This window comes from Anomalospiza imberbis, chromosome 2 (assembly GCF_031753505.1).
Source record: "Anomalospiza imberbis isolate Cuckoo-Finch-1a 21T00152 chromosome 2, ASM3175350v1, whole genome shotgun sequence".
Taxonomy (NCBI): Eukaryota; Metazoa; Chordata; class Aves; order Passeriformes; family Viduidae; genus Anomalospiza; species Anomalospiza imberbis.
In genome coordinates, this window is record NC_089682.1 from 64,527,497 (window position 1) to 64,547,263 (window position 19,767).

The 19,767-nt window shown below is 34.6% G+C and overlaps 1 protein-coding gene across 4 annotated transcripts in view; it reads right to left on the reverse strand.

Annotated features, from left to right (window-relative positions):
* Positions 1 to 19,767, reverse strand: part of CNTN5 (contactin 5) — a 601,944-nt gene that overhangs the window by 138,550 nt on the left and 443,627 nt on the right. For all 4 annotated transcript variants that reach the window (XM_068181456.1, XM_068181453.1, XM_068181454.1 and 1 more), the window contains exons 7-8: positions 17,577 to 17,780; positions 2,487 to 2,589 (exon numbers count right to left, since the gene is read on the reverse strand). In XM_068181456.1, coding sequence (XP_068037557.1) covers positions 2,487 to 2,589; positions 17,577 to 17,780 — 307 coding nt within the window. The remainder of the gene's footprint in view (positions 1 to 2,486; positions 2,590 to 17,576; positions 17,781 to 19,767) is intronic.

Consider the following 19,767-nt stretch of genomic DNA (forward strand, 5'->3'; position numbering starts at 1 on the left):
GGAAATTTGATGCATTTCTTCTTCTCACCTCAGCCTTCAGGTTTCAAATAGTGCCTGAAATGTCATTCACGTAATTATTACCGCATCAAGTTGAAAGCAATTTCAGCTCAGCTGATTTGATTGTGCATTAATGGCTGGGAAAAGAAGATAAGGAATCTGCATAGTAAAAATAGCTGCCCATTACTATAGCAGCAAATGGGGTCTTATTAGGTAACCTTAAATTCCTTCATCATTCAGGTGGTCTTGATTTTTTTGTTTATTTAAGATTAACACCAAGTAAAAAATTGGAAATAACCTAATTGAAGCCCTTCCTGTCAACTTCACCTTCCTCTTTGAATAGTGATTGAATCTTTTTGCGACAGTTTACTAAATCTCACGGTGCTGAAGGTGGAAGGTATCAGTAGGTCTGTTTCTTGCCTTTCAATGATGGTTGCAGAGGACAATGTGTGTCATACCTCCTTTTCACTGGAAAGTTGACTTGTAATCTGTCAGCAACTACAATTTAATTCCAGAAAAATGAGGAAAATAAGAAGTAATATGTTGGTTGCTTCTTCAACCATAGCCTAGAGTCTAAAAGGGCCTCGTTGCCAACTATTGACTTGGCAGTGTTTCTGGCAGGAGAGAGCCTGGAGCCATCAGCCTCTACAGAGCAGCCCTTTTCCTCATTTATTTCAGCATCTCAGGGAATCTCTCCATTTATTGCTCACTTGTCCTCTGTCACGTACCTCTTTCCTTATCTTTACTACATAAAACATAAGACTTGTGTTCTACCCTACAAAAATTCTTGTCTCATATTTATTTTCTAAACTACTGTTTACATTTATGTTGGGACTAAATTTGCAAAAGCTGCTGTCGCTAATGGCTCCCTCCATGTGGGCTATGGTCTCCCAGCTTTTGTTTGGACTGGTTTGGCTATGTCCTGTTTCTTCATCAACTTCACTGATTTTAAATAGATACAACTGAAAAACATTGTCAGAATTTCTCTTTAATTATTTGTGTTTAATTTCTGTTGACCTGCGCACAGAGAGCATCTCGGTATTAGTTACACATGAAAAAAACAGCAAGAGGGAGTAAGTTTCAGACATATATCATCCAGTCAGTAATTAGGAACTGTTAAGAGAAAAATTTGAACAGAAAAAATCCTGTGACCAGTGACACATAGAACTCTTAAAAAGCCCTCTCAGGTATAAGAGACAGGTTTTGAAAAGTCACTCTGAAAAATGAGAACTGCTGAACAAGCTGGAGGAATGTTCCTCAGGAAACCAGACTATTGTCTTAAAACTCCTAACCTCCTATGTTTTGTTCCTCCTTAGGTAAATAAGAAGAATTGGTATGTAAAATATGGGATTTCTCAGACTAACTCTTTTGTGAAATTCCTCCAAAGAAGTTACAAAGAAAAATCCTTCCCTTCTTTTTCAATCAAGGCCATGCTGTAAGAAACTTGTATGCTTTTTGATAAGCCATGAACTATAATAGCAAGCAGAATATATGAAATTTAGAAGCATAACTTTGGAGACTAGGTGGAAGAGGTCCAAAAGAATATGATTATGGAAAGGAACTGAAAAGAATTCAATAGAGTGAGATTTTTATTCAACACACCACACAGAATTTGATGAGGTATTTTGGAAAGAACCCTACCTGATATAATTTTTTATATGTCTTTAGAGAAACATCACTGAAGGAACATCTGTTTTTAGCAGCATATATGTGAAGAAGAAAGAATATCTCTGAATCACTAGAAATTACTCTTAGTTCTGTCTGCCTGTATACTAACATTGCCATCCTTATTCTTGGGAAAAATCATAATAGTAACTTGAGCAATTAATAGTAACTACCACTACAAAACTGAAATGTTATCAATTTCATCCTGTATTCTGTAATCTGAATACTGTATAGAAGTAATTTTAGTTTCAGTTTCTCATACCTTTCTCTCCCTGAACTCTTTTATCTACAAACATCTAAAAACCCCTTGACATGAATAGCAAACACCATAGTGCTATTAGGTCAGGTAGAAACTATAGAGTGGGCGCTGCCACAAAGTGTGTTAGGATATGATCGAGACATTGTGCTCTTAGCTTTGTGTATAAATTATGAATATGGGGGAGGGGAGAACACTCTGCTAATGTTGTTTATTTCCCAAATATAAAATTTTTACAGGACAAACTCTAATTTACTGGTTTATAGTATCCCTGTGAATAAATGGATGTGAGTCTTGTAAAACTTTCAATTAAAAAACCTTTCTGCTTTTTGTTTAGGAGATTGGTACTTTTCATTCTGACAGAGACACTGTTAACTTGACTGAATTCCTGACCACAGAAATGGCTGGGCAGGGAGTTCCTAATTAGCTACTTCATCAATTGGTTATTTTGAGAGTGCAGTAAGGACTGTCTGTAAAAATAAAATCCAGCAAAACAATGAAACCACAAACCAGACATGTCTCATCTTAATAAACAATGATATTTAATTATGAAAGAATCTTTACTTACTTTCCAAGTGCAAAACACTCCATCTTAACAGTAGTTCCCCTTGCAGCTGTAACTATGTAAGGAAAATGGACTTCAATTTTTGGTTCATATTCCCCCATCACACCTGGAAAATAATGAATGTTTAAAATATGAAATATCATCAGTTTTCCATTATCACAAAAGATCCGTGGCCTGCTTTTTGAATCTGCCTGTCTGTAAATCTGGTAATTGATGGAGACAGCTCACTTGATCTGATATGCTGTGCCCAGGTCCAGTATATATGCTAAAATATACTCTTGAGTTTACCAGCAGCACAACATTGAGCTCTAAAAAAGGATTCAATTTTTTCAAATTTGTGTTAATATTTAAATTTTTGAAGATTAAAGTGGGCAATCAATAGAAGAGTAAGGATTTTCATAGACCAAATCTTTGTTTACCAGCACATTGACAATTAGACAAATAAATCAACATATCGTGCTGTGTTTGACTGAGGACCTTCTAAGCTCAGGAAAAAACCCTCAAATTTTGTAGGAGCATTTGTGTACACAAACACAGATATGTAGACATGCAAAATTCAGTTATGTCATTTTCAGTGAGACTTTCAATTTGGAAGTAGATTTCTGTTCAGGACAACACTTTAAGTACTGTAAAATAGCATCTTAGGAAATGGGGAAACATTCAGGAATGGGAAAATATAAAAATGGAAATCAATAAAAGTTATCTCAGATTTGCTGTAGAGAGATTGACAGTTTTGGAGAATGACAAGACCTTAGGAAATGAGAAATCAGTAAGGAAATGTAGATATGTTTTATAAGGTGAAGTGAGAAATTTGTATTTGATGCCACTTGGAGGAAATATCATAACTAGCATGGAATGAGAAGAATATGACTCTAACTGCTGTGTTTGGTTCGATGGAATTTGGGCTACGGGGGTAGGAAATACTTGGGAAGAAAAGGCTGTATTTAGCAAAGTAAGAATTTTTCCAATTTTTAAATGAGGAAAACTGAATAAAATCTGACTTATTGAAAAAGTAAGAGAAGTCTAGTAAAGACAAGTCTCAATCTATAAAAATCCACCAAGATTCTCCAAAAAACTCTAAAGCAAGCAAATAGGAACAAGAGATGAAAAGGCAGGAGAGAAAAGAGATCTCTTATGTGAGAAAGAAGAGAAAAGAGATCTCTTATGTGAGAAAGAAAAGAAAGGAGCATAAGAGGAAACATGGAAGTAGAGGAGTACAAGATTTACAGCTGAGAGAATAATAGTTGGCAGAGATAGATGAAAAAACAACCCACAATCTGCTAGAGCAAAAAACAATACATAAGACTGAAACTGTAAAACATATATTCCTAGCCTTCAAATGTTCCTTATGGAGCTCAGGTGTTTCTAGTGGGGCTGTGCTCCCATTTTCCCACCATCACTCAGGGCCCTGAAGAAGACTGGTTCTGGGAGGAAGTCTGAACATACATAAATTTGAATGTTTCATAAGGGGCTTAAGACTAATTAGAAAATCTAAATGTGTCTCTTAAGTGAATCAAAGGACAGAAAAAGAAAGCATAAAATGCTTTTATTTCAAATAATGTAATTTTATAAATAATTCCATACATAGCAAATTTCTTTGTAAAAAAAAAAATTATCCTGCAAGTATTATGTGTGCTAGCAATACTGACCCATTCCTTCCAAGACATGACTAAATCAGTGTTTTGACATTGCTTTATGAACCCTCTTTTTTAAATAGGGAAAAAAACCCAAAAACATGTTTGTCCTGGGTATTAAAATAAAGCCAGGCCATCAAAAAATGATAGTCAACTAAAATTTTCCTTAGCCTAGACTGAAGTGATTGCTCATATATTATGTCAAAAATTTGTTCCCGCTGGATTGTAAGATGTCAATAAATCTATAATTTTGTTACACTCCTTGTAACTTTGTTTACTTTTTTCTGAATATTTTTTTGTGACTATGAATACCAGTTTCTGATTTATCTCAGCTAACCAATAAGATGATTTTACAGGATATCTATCATATCTCCTTTCAAACATGTCTTTAACTGACTGAATAACTCCAGGGAGTTAATCCTTCCTCAAAAAGAATCTTTAATAAACATTCCTAGTGCCCATGTGGCACTGCTTCAAATTACATTCTCTCACTTTAAGATGTGAAGATGAGAACAGCACAGCAATCATGAAAATGTAGATCTTTCAATCATACTATTTATTTCCTTGGAATTTTTTGTTTGTTGCACAAAATTCAGTTATATTTGCTATTTTGTACTTGAGCTGATGTTCATACGCTGTGGCACCCTAATGTCTTTACTGATAATATCTAATAAAGGTATTACATTTTCAGATTTAGATATTATATAAATTTTTCAATGGTGATATTATTTATTGCCTATCTACTCTATTTCTATTATCACAATATCCTTTTGCAGTTCTTCAGGGTTAGTTTTAACTTAAAAAAAATCTGAATATTTCTACATCAACAATCTTCTCTGCTTCTCTGTTAATTTTGTTTCCAGATGTTTTGTTTATGTGTTGAATAGTGAAGTCCCAGATAAGTCTTCACTGACAATCTTTCAGTTCTCCAAACTGTTTAGGTACTCATACAATAGGTGGATTTTTTTTTTCTAATCTATTTTTAATTGAAAATGGGGCTGTACTTCAGCCCCTCTAAGAATTTCGTTTCCTCAAAAACCTTTGATGGGTGACCCTGTAAAGAACTACATGAAACACAAGCAGCTTTGCCATTTCTATTCATAATCTCTCAGACTCTTTAGGAATGCTGTACACAGACTGAAGGACAATTTCTTTGGTTAAAAGCTGTGCTGTTGGTATATGACTGTGTGGTAAGACAACTGTATGTGTGAATGTGCTGAATACAATCCTAATGATCATACCTTTTAATGTCTTTTCTTTCAACACACCTGATACCAAAGTGACAGATCTAATGGTCTGTCATTCCTCAGATGTTCTTAGGAGTCCTTTTTTTTTGAAAAAAAAAAAAAAAAAAACCCACCTTTTCTACCTACCTTCTTTATAGTCCTAAGGCTTAGTAAAGGAAAATAGTACATCCCGCTTCCTTCCATACAGAAGTTGGGCCTTGGGAATTTGTTATTATTTGTAGTGTCAATATTTCCTCTAAGATTTCTTCTATATAAACTTCAATTACAAGAACATAAGTCCTGTTAGAGGAATCTCCTATGTTCCCTTGTAGTGAATACTGCTGAAAATAGTTCATTTAGGTTTTATGATGGAGCCTTAAATTCCTATGGTGTTTTGTTTAAATCTCTGACATCTGCTGATTGTTCACAATCACTGAAAGGTTTTGTGCTTCAATGAAATTAAAAACAGGGTGATTTTGCTTTTGCGTAAGGCTTTGTTCTGGAAACAAATTGTTTTGAGTTGTTACATAGTATTTAACATTTGTTTTTTTAGCCCTGAATAAAAATAGAACTTAAAATAGGATTAAATTATTCTTGCCTTTAAAATATTCCAGTTCATCTGTACCCATCTGAGGGAAAATATTGTCTTTCAAATCTTATGGTTTTAACTTACATTAAGTCCCTTTGGTAAGTGCAATCTGTACACATACTGAATGCTCTTTGCATGTCCTGCCATCATTTCATACTCTTAATGAAATGCTGATTGACTGATGCTTTCCACCATGTCCTGTTCTGGGTTATTGCTACCCTAGCAAGCAACATGCCTGCAGCAACTGGCAGGAAATGTATAAAAATTACTGAACAATTTCTTGGTGTCCCTATGAAAATTAGGAAACAAAAGTCTATTATTGCAGAGGGATATTTTTCATCCTTATTATTTATGATCTTTGAGACCATGAAGGCCATTACAGTTGCATAGATATTAAGGGAATTGTTAGGGCCTTACATTCCCATATTACACTATAATTGCTCTGCTATGGCTCTAGTGCCTCTAGGCTCTTTAGGTTCTGTTTTGGTCACCATGCGTCAGTGATGGCAAAACAATCATCACCTGCATTTTCATGAAGATTTTTGTTCATTTGTGTTAGATGCTAAAAGGAACCTGAACTTTTAAGAAATATTGAGGTTTTGAGCTACGTGCACTGGAATCAATCTCTCTCAAACTTGTATACATGACTCTCCTACAGAGGTTTGGCTGGGGCTATAAAAAATCCTCCCAGTCATTTTTTATATCTAGTTATCAAACATGCCATGCAACAATAAATAAAATTGATCAGCAGAGAATAAAAACATAATATACGATTTTCAAGTGGCTAACAAATCACAGAGCTCACGTGGTTTGGGCACTACAGAGCAGTGGGATGCTGTTCTTAATGTTGCTGTGCTCTGCCTTCCCATGAAAATATATCCTTTCTGAGAATCCTTTACCTTTCAAGGCCTGACCCCTATTGTTCACTATTTTTTAGGCTAATTACATAGTGCGCTAGACTCCCTACTTCCCCAGCTTTGTTTACCTGTGTTTAGATCTGGGTATAAAAGTACTGAATTTATGATTGATATGAAACATGCTTCTTCAAAATAAACCTAGTTTACCGTATCTTGAAATCTGGTCTGGGATTAGAAATGGGTTTAAAAGGCAAATGTACTGTTTGTTTAAATAAATCTTATCCCTGGCCTTCATTCTGAAATATGTCATTCCACCTTAAATTTTTTGTTTGGGTTTCTGCCCTTTCAGGCAGGGTCTTCTTGGCTGGGGGAGATTTAAAAACTAATAATCCTTTTGTTCTGCCTCTGATTACCAAAGAAGACACCGATTTAAAGTATTGAGCATATCACAGGACAAAGCACAGTTTAACCTTGTTATAATCAATGTCTTGTTAGTCACCCAACCAGAAAGGGACCTCAGTATTTATAGAAGAGATCTCTCCTTCAGATTTTTTTACAATGATGCAGTTATCACAAAGTAATTATTCTCTAACCCAGTACAGGAAAAAAAGTATTCAGAAAATCAGGTTTGCTTTTAATAAGGGATTTAATTTAACAAGTTTTTTCCTCCGAATTTACTGTAAATCTCTGACTTGAGTTCTACACTCTGCTACTCAATGTCTTATGAGCTCTAAGCTATAATGTCTGCATTTCATTTTTCTATGAATAAAAAGAGATAACAATGTGATAAATATTGATTTTGAGGCACATATCACAGGAATAGATGTAATAAAATTTCAGACATTTACAGATATTACTGCAGCTAAAATTCTTTACATTATCCACTAGGGCCAATGGAAATGGAGAATGGAATAAAGAAAAAAGATCAGTTTCTGATTTTCAGTCTTTTCAGCTAAGAACAAGAGAAAGAGCTACAGACAGCATATCAGACATTATTGCTTTGCAAAGGACTGCTCTACCTCTTCATTTAGCCTGCTAATCCATGACATACAACCTCAGATGAAAAGTGTGGAAAAACCGCAGTATCCATACAATAAGAATTTTTTCCTTCATGATGCCAAAAATAATCTGATTTCTGAGAAACTATCCTCTTATTCAGCTGTGTAGAGGCTAATTCTTCTTTCATTAGTCTTCCAGATATTAACTACCCTCTTGCATGTCCCAAAACATGAAGGCTCCTTAAATCCTTTCAGTGAAAGTGATTTGTGTTTATTACATACTCTTTCAGTAATAGCTCTTTAACTTTCTTTGGGGTGTAATTTTGAATGGAACAGGTTACAGGCACTGCTTGAATAAATGGCTGATAAACATTTAAGACAGTAGATAGAAAATATTCTAAGATTCCTGGCTAAACATCATCAGAATGCTTAGGAGAAAATGAAAGGCAATATTTCCTGTACCCAGGAGAAAGATTAGGCATGGGTTGATATTTGCCATTATTTTGTTTACAAATGATAAAACCCTCCCAACTCTGTGTCTAAGAATGCTCGTCTGAGAGGTTTGCATGAAGAAGTCTCCGATCTTAATCAGATGGTGCAGGAATGTTAACATGGTTTTCTTATATCCTGGAAAAAGCTATAAAGACAAATTCATTTGGTATTCTTACTAGTTTGCATTTTCCTCTCAATTTCTGGGAAAACTCTTGAGGAGTGATAAACTCATCCTGCTGCCTAAGAATTTTTAAAATAATTTTAAAGATCAAAAGTTGAGTATCCTACCACATTGTAATGATGATCTGTTGTGTGAATATGTATCTAAACCCAAGAAAATTTTGCCTAAGAAATTGCTTGCAGAATGTTCATGTATAATTTCTTCTTCTATCTATAGCCTGTGATGAAAGCTAAGGTTGTCTAAGGTGTGGGTCCTTTTGTGGCAAATGAATATTTAGCACTTTCCCTGAAGACCTGTACTGTTAAATGTCTCCAGAAATTTGTTTGGGAGAGCCTTGAATACACACATTTACAATGACAGTAAATTGACAGCACAAACTGAATTAATTCAAGTATAATGATGATACCCACCATTGTATCCAGTCTTCAGCAGAGATTTTAACTGAACTGGGAAGAATTTATTGACTCACTGGCTATTAATTTTATTCTAAACGGAAGGACCGGAGCCTGCTGTAAGTCCCTTGAAATTTACTGTGGAATGGTTGTTTTACGGTAACAGTCCACAGCATTCCTTCCACTTAAATGTCTCCCAGCCAGGTTTTGAAAATCTATCATTTGAGAAGCCCTGAAAATGCTCATGTGAAATTGCATTCTGCAATGCACTGAACTAAGCACTAAACTGAATTAATACCAAAGTGCGAACAGTGTTTTCATATGTTAGAGAGCAAATCCTATTGCATATCACTGGATGGAAAGAGGTCTTTACTGGAATATATCCTAATATGAAAGAAAAATTGGTAATTCAGTGTCTGGAAAAAATATCATAATGAATACAGCTCAAGAAGGGAATAAACTCTAGTTTAAAACTGAGGGATAAGATGTTCATGTATTCCTAATTATAGAGGAATAAATGTGAAAGGAAGTCACATTTAGCAGAAAAAAAGTGTTTTAAGTTTAAATATAACTTTACTCTCACCACTATATAATCCATATTTTATTCATACTTGATTTAACTAGTTTATCAGTTACACTGAACTTTGAACTCTGTCTGGAAAGCTCTTTCTAGAAATAGTATTACAATCTTGAAATATATTATTATTTATAACTCTTAAATGTATATATTTCATACATACAAATGAGCTTTCTCCCTCTCTTAAGCATCAAAAACAACCAAAAGCACTTAATTTTCAATTGAAAAGAGGTGTTTTATGAATGAAATAAAGCAAACTGAGTCCAAACCCTAAAAACACAAAAGCAATGAGATAGTCTCAGAATAAGCAATGAGGGAAATATTGGTGTATTATTTAGTTCTTCAAATGAGAGACCAAAATTTCTAGTATACAGATTGGGCTGCAGAGATTTCTGTTCACCTGTGTTTGAAGATGTTGAGCAGACTATGACTAAGTATGCAGTCTTTTTCTGTGTAGAAAAGTCTTTAGTGAGTAATAGTCTAGACTTCATCAGTTTCCCACATATTTGTAAAATGGCATATAAGCTCTCCTTCTAAATCCAGCACGTCTGGTATTGGATGAAACCAAACTTCATGCTTTGGACATTCAGAGATGCGTGAGGACATTTGAATGGCTTGTATACAACATTCCAATATGAAGATTTGTGCATATGCAGTTGTATCTAATCATGAAAACCTGAACATATTCACTGACTAGGTATGTAGATAATTTTTCTGAGCAGCCATACACATCAAGAAACAAAAAGAAGTCATTACATAGGCCTTTCTTGGCAGGCCTAGGTCAACAAAAAGAAAATCATTGGGGATTTTGTTCCATTTTGTTTTTACAGGGAGTGAGATTACATTGAACTTGGCACAAGAAATATATGGCAGATTTCTTTTAGTCATCACTGGCCAATGTTTATTGTTTCCCCTTTCCAATTGCCTGATATTCATCCAGGACAGGCTCACAAAAGATATTCAGAAATCTGGGATATCTTATTTAATCTAAGTGATTAGGAGAAAGATCTAATTTTTATGGGGTTTGTAATTATCTTCCTGATGAAAGTTCTCTGGGAATCTCATTTGTCCTATAGGAAATGACATAATTGTACTTCAAATATGACCTTAAGCTTATTTTTTTTTTCCTTGCAACCTGTAAAGTTGTTTCACAGAATAAAAATAAAATATTCCCTTTCCAACTAGGTGCCAGAAGTGTCAAAACTATTGTGATGCCCAGAGAGTGCATTTCCCTCTGTTCCGATCAATTAGAACACTACTGCATGTAATAGTGTTGCTCTAATATTCATTGTATATAATAAACTGGGAAAAGCTTCCCAAATAAGATTTTTTTTTTCAATTGAGTCTGCTTATATAACCATGCAAAACAAAGAACGTATTATTTCCTCAATAAGAAAGACCAAACTAAAATTTCTCTGTCATCAGCAACAAGTATTGAAATACCCATTGTTTTAGACCCAAGAGAAACAAATCATCCTGTTACCTACTTGCTGCAGTTTTAGCTTCAAGTAGAACTCCTGCTGTTCATAATCAAATTATTTTGCCACTCTGAAAAGAATTCCAAACTGATAGGTAATTTCAATTTGAATATTATGCCATACCCTATGATTGCAAAGCAGTAGTCACTGGTGAATTTCTATCTAAGATCCTGAGACACTAAGATACATAACATTCAGAACCATTCTTCATACTCTGAAACTATTTACAGTTGTAAAGGTTACTTTCGTTATCAATTTGCACAAATTTGAATTTAGTCACCAAGAATTAAAATATTACCAACATACTTCTGCCTGAAATCTTAATAATTATGGTTCAATACACTATTCCAAATCCTGAGAAATTTAGAGGAACATTTTTTTTAAGTTCAGTAATTTTGGGCTTTGTATATTCTGTATATGGATCCGTTAACTCTTTGTGCAAATTTCAAAAATCATGAGGTGAAGAAGTGATACAAGAAAACATAAGTGCAGAAGATGTGCAAGATGCTACATGGCTAGAATCTTCAGCTATTTTAGCTAATTTTAAAAAGCAACCACTGCATCTCTGGCGGATAGTGTTTCTATAAACAAATGGGAAGACTTAGCAATTAAAAATCCTTTAAGGAAGGTACCTTAACTGAACTCAAAAGCAGACTAAATTAAATGCAAACTTTTGCAATGAAAGAGTTCTTGCTCTACAATGAATCCTGGGACATAATCTTCTCACAACCTTTTCCTGTTTTCCTCCTGTAATAGCCCCATAGCCCCCTGGGTTCGGCAATTTTACATTGTCAAAAGACCATCCCAAGTTATTTTGTCTTTCTACTTTTTTAGATTAAATATTTTACAAATAGTGTATTTGATATGTTTTGTGCGGTTTGAGAGTGTTCTTCAACTATTCTAAAATCCCTATAAAACACTCTGTAAAAGGTTTATTGTATAGGAGACCTCTATAAAATTCTCTGCCTACCTATAGATTTTCTTGCCTATAGGTAAGAACCATTGCTGCTAACTGGAACAGACTTTTTAAATTAAAAAAAATGTTAATATTTTGGGAATAAGAAAACCTCGAGCAAAACCAGCTATCTTCCCTGATACTATTATATGTATGTCCTCCTTTTTTTTTTTTTTTTATTATTAAAATAAGACTACACTGACATTTCTTTATCCTGATTTTCATCCTATTATTTTGACAACATTGCAGGAGGACCTCAGCACAAGAGCAGAACAAAAGAGATAAAAAGTACAAAATACCTGTAACCCATGCAGGATATACTTCCAGCATATAAAACAGAGATTGTAGGAAGAGTTATATTTTCATTTTTTAGAGTGACCCATCATTAAAATACGTCACTACAGTTTTAGAGGAGAAACATATTTACTACCAGGTAATGACTGTCCGGGGACATTGCCATTTTATCAACCTTCCCCTGGAGCAAACCTTGCATACATTCACGTCTTTGTCAGTGTTATCAATCTTTGTATACCACTAAAGGACAAACTTGATTTTGCCCAGACAGTTTGTCTCTGCTTGAAAAAAAATATCAAAGGAGGGTTACTTTAGGTTTGATTCCTGCCCTGGGGTACTGAATAAGAAGAGCTCCTACAGTTTCTGTACAGTTTTTATGGACACAATTCAAATACAAAATGTTACTGTAAAACCTTACAATATAACCCACATGAAACAAGAAGTCTACAAGACTGGAAAATCCAGAAAACCTAGCATAATTAAGTCACAGCTGAATATACATTTTTAACCCCTATTAAAATTCAGGTGCACTTTTTTATCTTCTAGAATTCAGCTCCATATGAATAACCCCATTAGAAGACAAAACTACTAATAAAAGTTGGGAAAAAACCAAATTTAAAAATAAAAAACAAAGAAAGACAAAGAATGACAGGTCAAAACCATTAGAGTTCATCTTTTAGCAATTTTTAAAAAAATCTAGGTATCAGTTAATTAATAACTGTCATCATTCTTCAGGGATGGGTACAGCAAAGTCTGTGAAACTGCAAACTTTGTTCTATCTTTATTTATTACCTTATTATGCTACACTGGGCATTTTTATTGCTTTATTTCTATTATTTGGGAATTTGCTATGATTTCTTCCAAATTTTCCTTCATGCCGATAAAGACATCTTTAGATAACCTAGTGATGTTCAAGCAGCATATCTCACAGTTTAACCTCAAAAAGCATATGCAGATCATATTTCATCATGGAAAATTAGAAATGAACATCCTTAATACCTCGATAACTATATATTCTATCATTTTGTGAGACTACTAATCACACTGAATTAATCAATAGAATGAGGACGGACAAAATTCAGTTCACTGGTTCACAGACTACAAAGGCATGGAAAAAATCTGAAAGTCAGTTACATGAGAATATGTCTGGTAAGACACACCAATGTCTGGAGGTTAAGCTAATTTTCTCTAATGGAACATAGTAGAAAGTATCCTCTGATGCCTGAAATTGTCCAGGTTTGTTGGGTGGCTTTTTTTTTTTTTTTTTTTTTTTTTTTTAACTCTGGAAATTCCACGATAGCTAACGAATATGCAGTACCTGCACACACCTAAAATGATGAATTACATAATTTGCTACTGTACAGTAATAATATCAAAGCTAACATATTTTCCAAAGAATAAGAAGGATTAAAAAAGTAAGAAAAACTGGAATAAAAATGTGTGAACTTAAAATAACTGTCTTATGCACTGAAACACCAAATGTTTATATTCCTTAGGTTTCTATTTCCTAAATTTGAAAAGACTTTCAGAAGTTTTTATGAAGATAATTTACTGCTCCCAATCAGCAACCAAGCCTGTGAGGATACAATTTAACAAAGCTGTTTAATATTTGTAAATAATTATCAAATATTTCCTCAAAGTCTGTAATGCATTAAAAGGCAGTTAGTGTAATGAGGCATATTTTTTATATCCTGCTAAAACTTTTTATCTCCTTAAAATTTTAAGGTGTTTTATAACCTAGCTTGAAGAGAAATTGAATTATATGAAATGAATGATTGTCAAGGACATCTGAACAAATGAGGTATTCATTTTATTCAGAATCCATTGAAGGATTTCTTGATGCTCTTATTTAATTTTCTTCATATCAAGCAGCTAAGCTCCCCTTTGAGACACATCACAGAAGAAATAAAAGATTAATAAAATCCCAGTAAGTTCTTACAATCTTTCAGAATTTGACAGAATGCCTTAATATTATTCCATTTCTTTCTCATAGATAAATAGACACCAGTGTTGTCATTGAAATGCTCTTTGTCACAAGCTGTCTATTCCCCTGGGCATAGGTACTGTATATACATCAAAATCTAAGAATGATGATAAATAAATCAATTAGAGTATTTTGGAGTTAATGATATATGTGTTTGGAGAATACAGGCTATATAAATTGTTTTATTTATATAGAGCTATTTGTAAAAGTTGTTTAAAACCACAAGCTCTTCCTGTGGTTTCTAACAAATGTGCTGACTGCTTAGGGTAATGTCAGTTCTGATGCCAACTATCGGAACTCAGAAAGATGGATTATTTTTAAGCCTAAGTGAGTATTTGAAAAGTTCAAAGTAATTCAAGTCATTTTATGACATAAAAAAAAAATTTAAAAGCCATATTTAAAAATTTATAACACAACTCTGCAAACACAGAATTAAGTATATTTTCAGGTAATTTGATGTTTGTTTTAATGCCATTTTTAAATTCTCACTTTCCTCTTGATGTCTATTCCCAGTAGTTTCTTTCTTCATAAATTAATTTTCTTTAACTAGTTAGCACTACTTTCCAGCAGTTATTCTGTATTTTGGCACATAATGAATGCATGCTTTAAAAAGGCTGTCATCACCCTTTAATATTTGTCAACAGATAAGGCAGTATCACCTAAGGCTATTTGTATAAAAATGAAAAAGTACAGTATGATTTATGGAAATTTTTTATTATAATCCTGGATTGTTTTTTAAATGGCTGATATTATTGCATTACACGGAGGAGGTAGAACCAGACAGATGCCCCTAATAATATGGTCTAGCAACTAATACTTTCCTTAACAATTTTTTCAAATAGGTTTATGGAGACTGCAAGGTTAGGTAGAAAGCTGAGGTTTCTTCACTGAGAAACTTGCACAGTCATACAGGAAAGCAAGCAATTTATTGAGAAATACTGAAGAATTCCATGACAAGAAAGGAGCTTTTCATAAATACCAACAGATTAAAATTAAGGCATGGAAGCCTAGTAGAAATTCACGTGTGTGAAAAAGTGAGTCAGGAGACTGGGAAATTGTTGAGGAGCTGTTCATCTATGTGCAAACACTTCCTCAGTACTCCAGCACAGTTCAGAAGGTTGGATGATCACAGTGGTGTGACAGCCAGCCGTGAAACAAAAATTTGCTGGAGGCTGGTATTTACTACCCACTTGACATTTCAAAAAATCTGCAGAATTTTCCTTCATAGATTTTTTTCTTAGCTCAGTGATGTAGACTGCTACCTTTATCCTTATTTACTCTCTCAATTTCTTTCAGTGTGTTGTGTGCCTATGTACTGTCAGTACAAGATGGATAATTAATCTGCTGAATTTCTGCACAAGACAGAACCAAATAAAAGCATGAAGAAATATCATAAAGAATAAATAGAGTAAGATATGAATAATAAATATGACAATGAAATTCTATTTTTTTTTCAGAGTCCAAAATGATTTAAAAGGCAGTCAATGTTTGGGCATTTTAATTTTGAAAAAAAAAATAATTTTATCAAAAAGATAATTAATATGGATTCACTATGTTAAGTCAGCAAAATTAAACACCTGAAATTCAATAATTAACATAGGTACTAAACCAGCAAAAGAAAATAGCAAGTGATTAATTAAAAGAGCAGCTTTTTGCTGCAGAGGTTGCATGCTATGCAGAAGGAAATTTAAACTTGCTACAATGAGTAAACATTAAGTTAATTTCATTCTAATTGGTGAACATATTTTTAATTTACTCTATTAAACTAAGTCATCTGTGTTTAAATCCAGAGTATGTAACATGTTTGTAGCATAGGACTAATATTCGTTCAAGAAAAAGCTATAAGCAAGACAAAAGAAAACTCCCAAAAGTTTCTCTCGCTTTTCTCTCTTTGATTTATGTACGTATGGATTCACATGTGCTGACTTGCTGTGAGGATCTAGAAAGCATAATCGAATGTGGAACATCTTGGAAAGAAGGAAAATATCTGCCATTTTCTCTGTTCCTTTGAGACATGGCAGAAGAGATTGACACCCACCTGTCTGCAAGCTCCTTTCAGGCAGTTGCAGAGGGTGATAAACGCTTCTCTGAGCCTCCTTTTCTCCAGGCTAAACAATCCCAGCTCCCTCAGCCACTTCTCATTGGATGTGTTTTCTACACCTCTAGCAGCTTGACTGCCCTTCCCTGTACTCACTCCAGCACCTCAATATCCTTTCTTCAAGTGAGTGGCCCAGAACAGGACACATACTTTAGATGTGACCTCCCCAGTGCTGAGTAGACAGGACAATCAATCACTGCCCTGGTCCTGCTGACCACACCATTGCTGATTCAGGCCAGGATGGCATTGGCCTTCTTGGCCACCTGGGCACACCCTGGATCATGTTCAGCTACTCTTGCCCAGCACCCTCAGGTCCTTTTCTGCTGTGCAGCTTTCCAGTCACTCTGCTCCCAGCCTATAGCACTGCCTGGAGCTGTTGTGACCCAAATGCGGAATCCAGAACTTGGACCGTCCTTCTGATCCGTGTTGTAGATGGGCCTCATATTTGCTATTTTCCAGTCAACTGGGACTTTTCTGGATAATCAGGACTGTTGGTAAATAATTGAGAGAGGCTTGATGGACTCTTTTACCATCCCTCTCACTACTGTTGGAAGCATCCCATCCAGGCACATGGACTTGTGGGTATCTAATTGGCATAGCAGATCACTTACCACTCCCTTCTGGATTATGGGGGTATCACTCGAGTCCCCACCCCTAACTTCCAGCTCTGGGAGTTGGGTATCCTGAGTACAACTGCTTTTGGTATTAAAGATTGAGGCAAAGAAGGCACTAAGTATCTCAGACTTTTTGTCATCCTTTGACACTATGGCACATTGTGCACCCAGAAAAAGATGGACATTCTCATCAAGCCCTCCTTTGCTGCCAGTATATTTAGGGAAACGTTTTATGTTGTCTTTAACCACAGTGGCCAATGACATGAATAATGTCCTGGCATCCTGCAGCTGGTCTGTATGCCCCATGTGGCATTTGCCAGTCCCCTGTGGATGTCTCAGGTTCCCAAGAGTATCAGTGTGGCAATAGCCACTTGGGTTGAGGCAACTGAACTGAGCACTAAAGAAATAGACATTGCCTATAAAGGAGATGTGCTTCTCTCTGTCAGTGACGGAACATCAGAAGAGCAAGGTGGAGTAACTGTTCTAAACAAAATACACCAAGAGGTGTCAGTTTGCACTTCAGCTTTCGCAGATCTAAATATTCTCACAATGTCTGGATGTTTTAAAAGAAATTGCCTCCATGAAAAACTTCCCTTTGCCAGTTGCTACAGAAAATGCAGGCATATATTGAAAAACAATAAAATCATGGTTCTTAAATTAATTTGAGTGTTTTTATTTAGGTATTATTCTTTCATGTAGTACCCAGAAATAATGCCTTTCTTACCATCATTTCTCAGTGTCAGAGGCGTAGGAGGACTCAAAACTCTGGCGTTTGTCACTGTGTTTTTCACCAGGCATATGTAGCTGCCAACATCGGATGTTTGCACCTTGGATATGTAGAGATTGCCTGTCTCCTGAGAGATGAAACGCCTGCTGTCTTCTGCCACAAAAGATGGGAATTCATTAAATACCCAGCTATAGATGATCTCTAAAAGAACACAGAAAGAAAATAAGATAAAGTAATTACAGAAACAATACTGTGTCATGTTAATAGATACACTAAATTAATGTCCATTAGCTTTATTTCAATAATAAAGTTCACCAATAAAGTTCATTAGCTTTATTTCAATAATCTATGGGGGGAAAATGTTAAAGATTTTAGAAACTTTTTATTTGTTTGGTTTTGAATTGAAGAGAATATTTTTTCTTCCCTTGGGATTTTGAAAATAGCATGAATGTTGAATTCACAAGTTCCTTGTGAAGGCAGACTTAGTTCAGGTAAAATAATTAATTTATTCATCAGACTCAGAAAACAGCAATAAGATACTAAATAAATACATTTTCTAGTCTTTTGGGCCAAACCAATAATAACATCCAAAGAATTATTTTCTCTGCTTGTTCGGTTTTGCAGGGAAATATATGAAAAACTTTCCTACAGAGCTATGGATGACTTCTGCAAAAGTATGTGTATAAACAGGTTTTATTCTGAATGTTTGTTTTAAAAATCACTGGATTTTACTAACTTTTCGACTTACCTTGTAAGTAATATTACTGCCTTATAGTTCTGTCTTTTACATCTGCTTCATTGAAGAATTTCTTAACCTTTCCTTTATGCAGCTTAAATCCCTATGATCAATTAATAATTCCTTAAACCAAAGCTACCAACATATCAGTGACTTCTAAAAACAGCAGTTAAATTCAGCCCCTTGGTTATCATTTTTATCCCATGAATCATCTATTCTATTTACCTGAACATTATACACTTTTCCCTTTATACTCATAATAATTAGTTGAGAAAAAACATTATTTCCTATTATTCTGTATGAGATTATATCATGATTTAATAAAAACCCAGATTAATTTATGCCTCAACACTAGAAGTAACAGTAAAGTTAATGAGATTCTGATTTAGCAGGATGTTCCTTGCAGGGAATTATTCATGTGGAGTTTCACCAACTCTGACTTTAAAGCCTTAACCCTATGTAGACTTCTTTACACATTGCTCTCTTTTTGAGCTTCAAAAACCCAGCTTCAAAATGAGAAAAGCTGAAGTTAGTATGAAAAAAAAAAAACAAAAACAACTGAACGTAAAGTCCCCACTACTGCTCCAAGATGCAAGGTGCTCCACTGGTATAACAAATTTCAAGCTTTTAGACTGAAATTTCCTGTGTGACTACTCATTTTCAGCAGCAACAGGAAGACAGTAATTTCAAGTATGCCAATCTGGTTCTCTCATACTTTCATTAACATGAAGTCAAAATGTTTTTTTGATATAAAGTTAATCAAAAATGAAAGAGTCAAAGGGGTGACAGGAAACACCTCAAAATTTAAATTTTGCTATGTGGTTTTCTTTTAATGGTAGGAGACGAATTGGTATAAGAAGTGTGAAACATATTACATCTTAGCCAGGTGTGCACTTTGACTATAACAGTATAGAGACAATTAGAAATTCCAGCTGATTTGTCCTTTCTATCCTTGTGTAGTACTGTCCCCTGACACCATGGTGAGAAAGGAACAAAGAAGCACAATGACTGCTTTTTCAAACAATATAAGCAAACAGTGCATATAGTGCTATAAAGATGCAGTATCTTCTGAATAAATTTTTAGGAAGTTTACTCTAATTTTGAAATCAGATGAAAATTCTCTCCTAAAAGAACCCTGGTGGTATCAATATAAAAATGCTATGTTAAAGGACTGAACATACTTAGCTGGAAGGAGGGGAAGACTGCCTCAAAATCTCAAAATGGGGACTTAAACTGCACACATTGGCTTTTTGCTAAAAACTTTTTAACATTTATTAGTAATTCTGGTGGCTACACAGGACTCAAAAGAATTAAGAGCTCTCAGAGAGTTCTCTGAGTGTTCAGATTTTCCTTCTTCTTCTGTTATATTGCAGGCAAAATACTAATTATGCCCCAAATATATCTCCAAAAATTTTATTACTGCATTTTGCCATAATGCTTTATCTGGCAAAA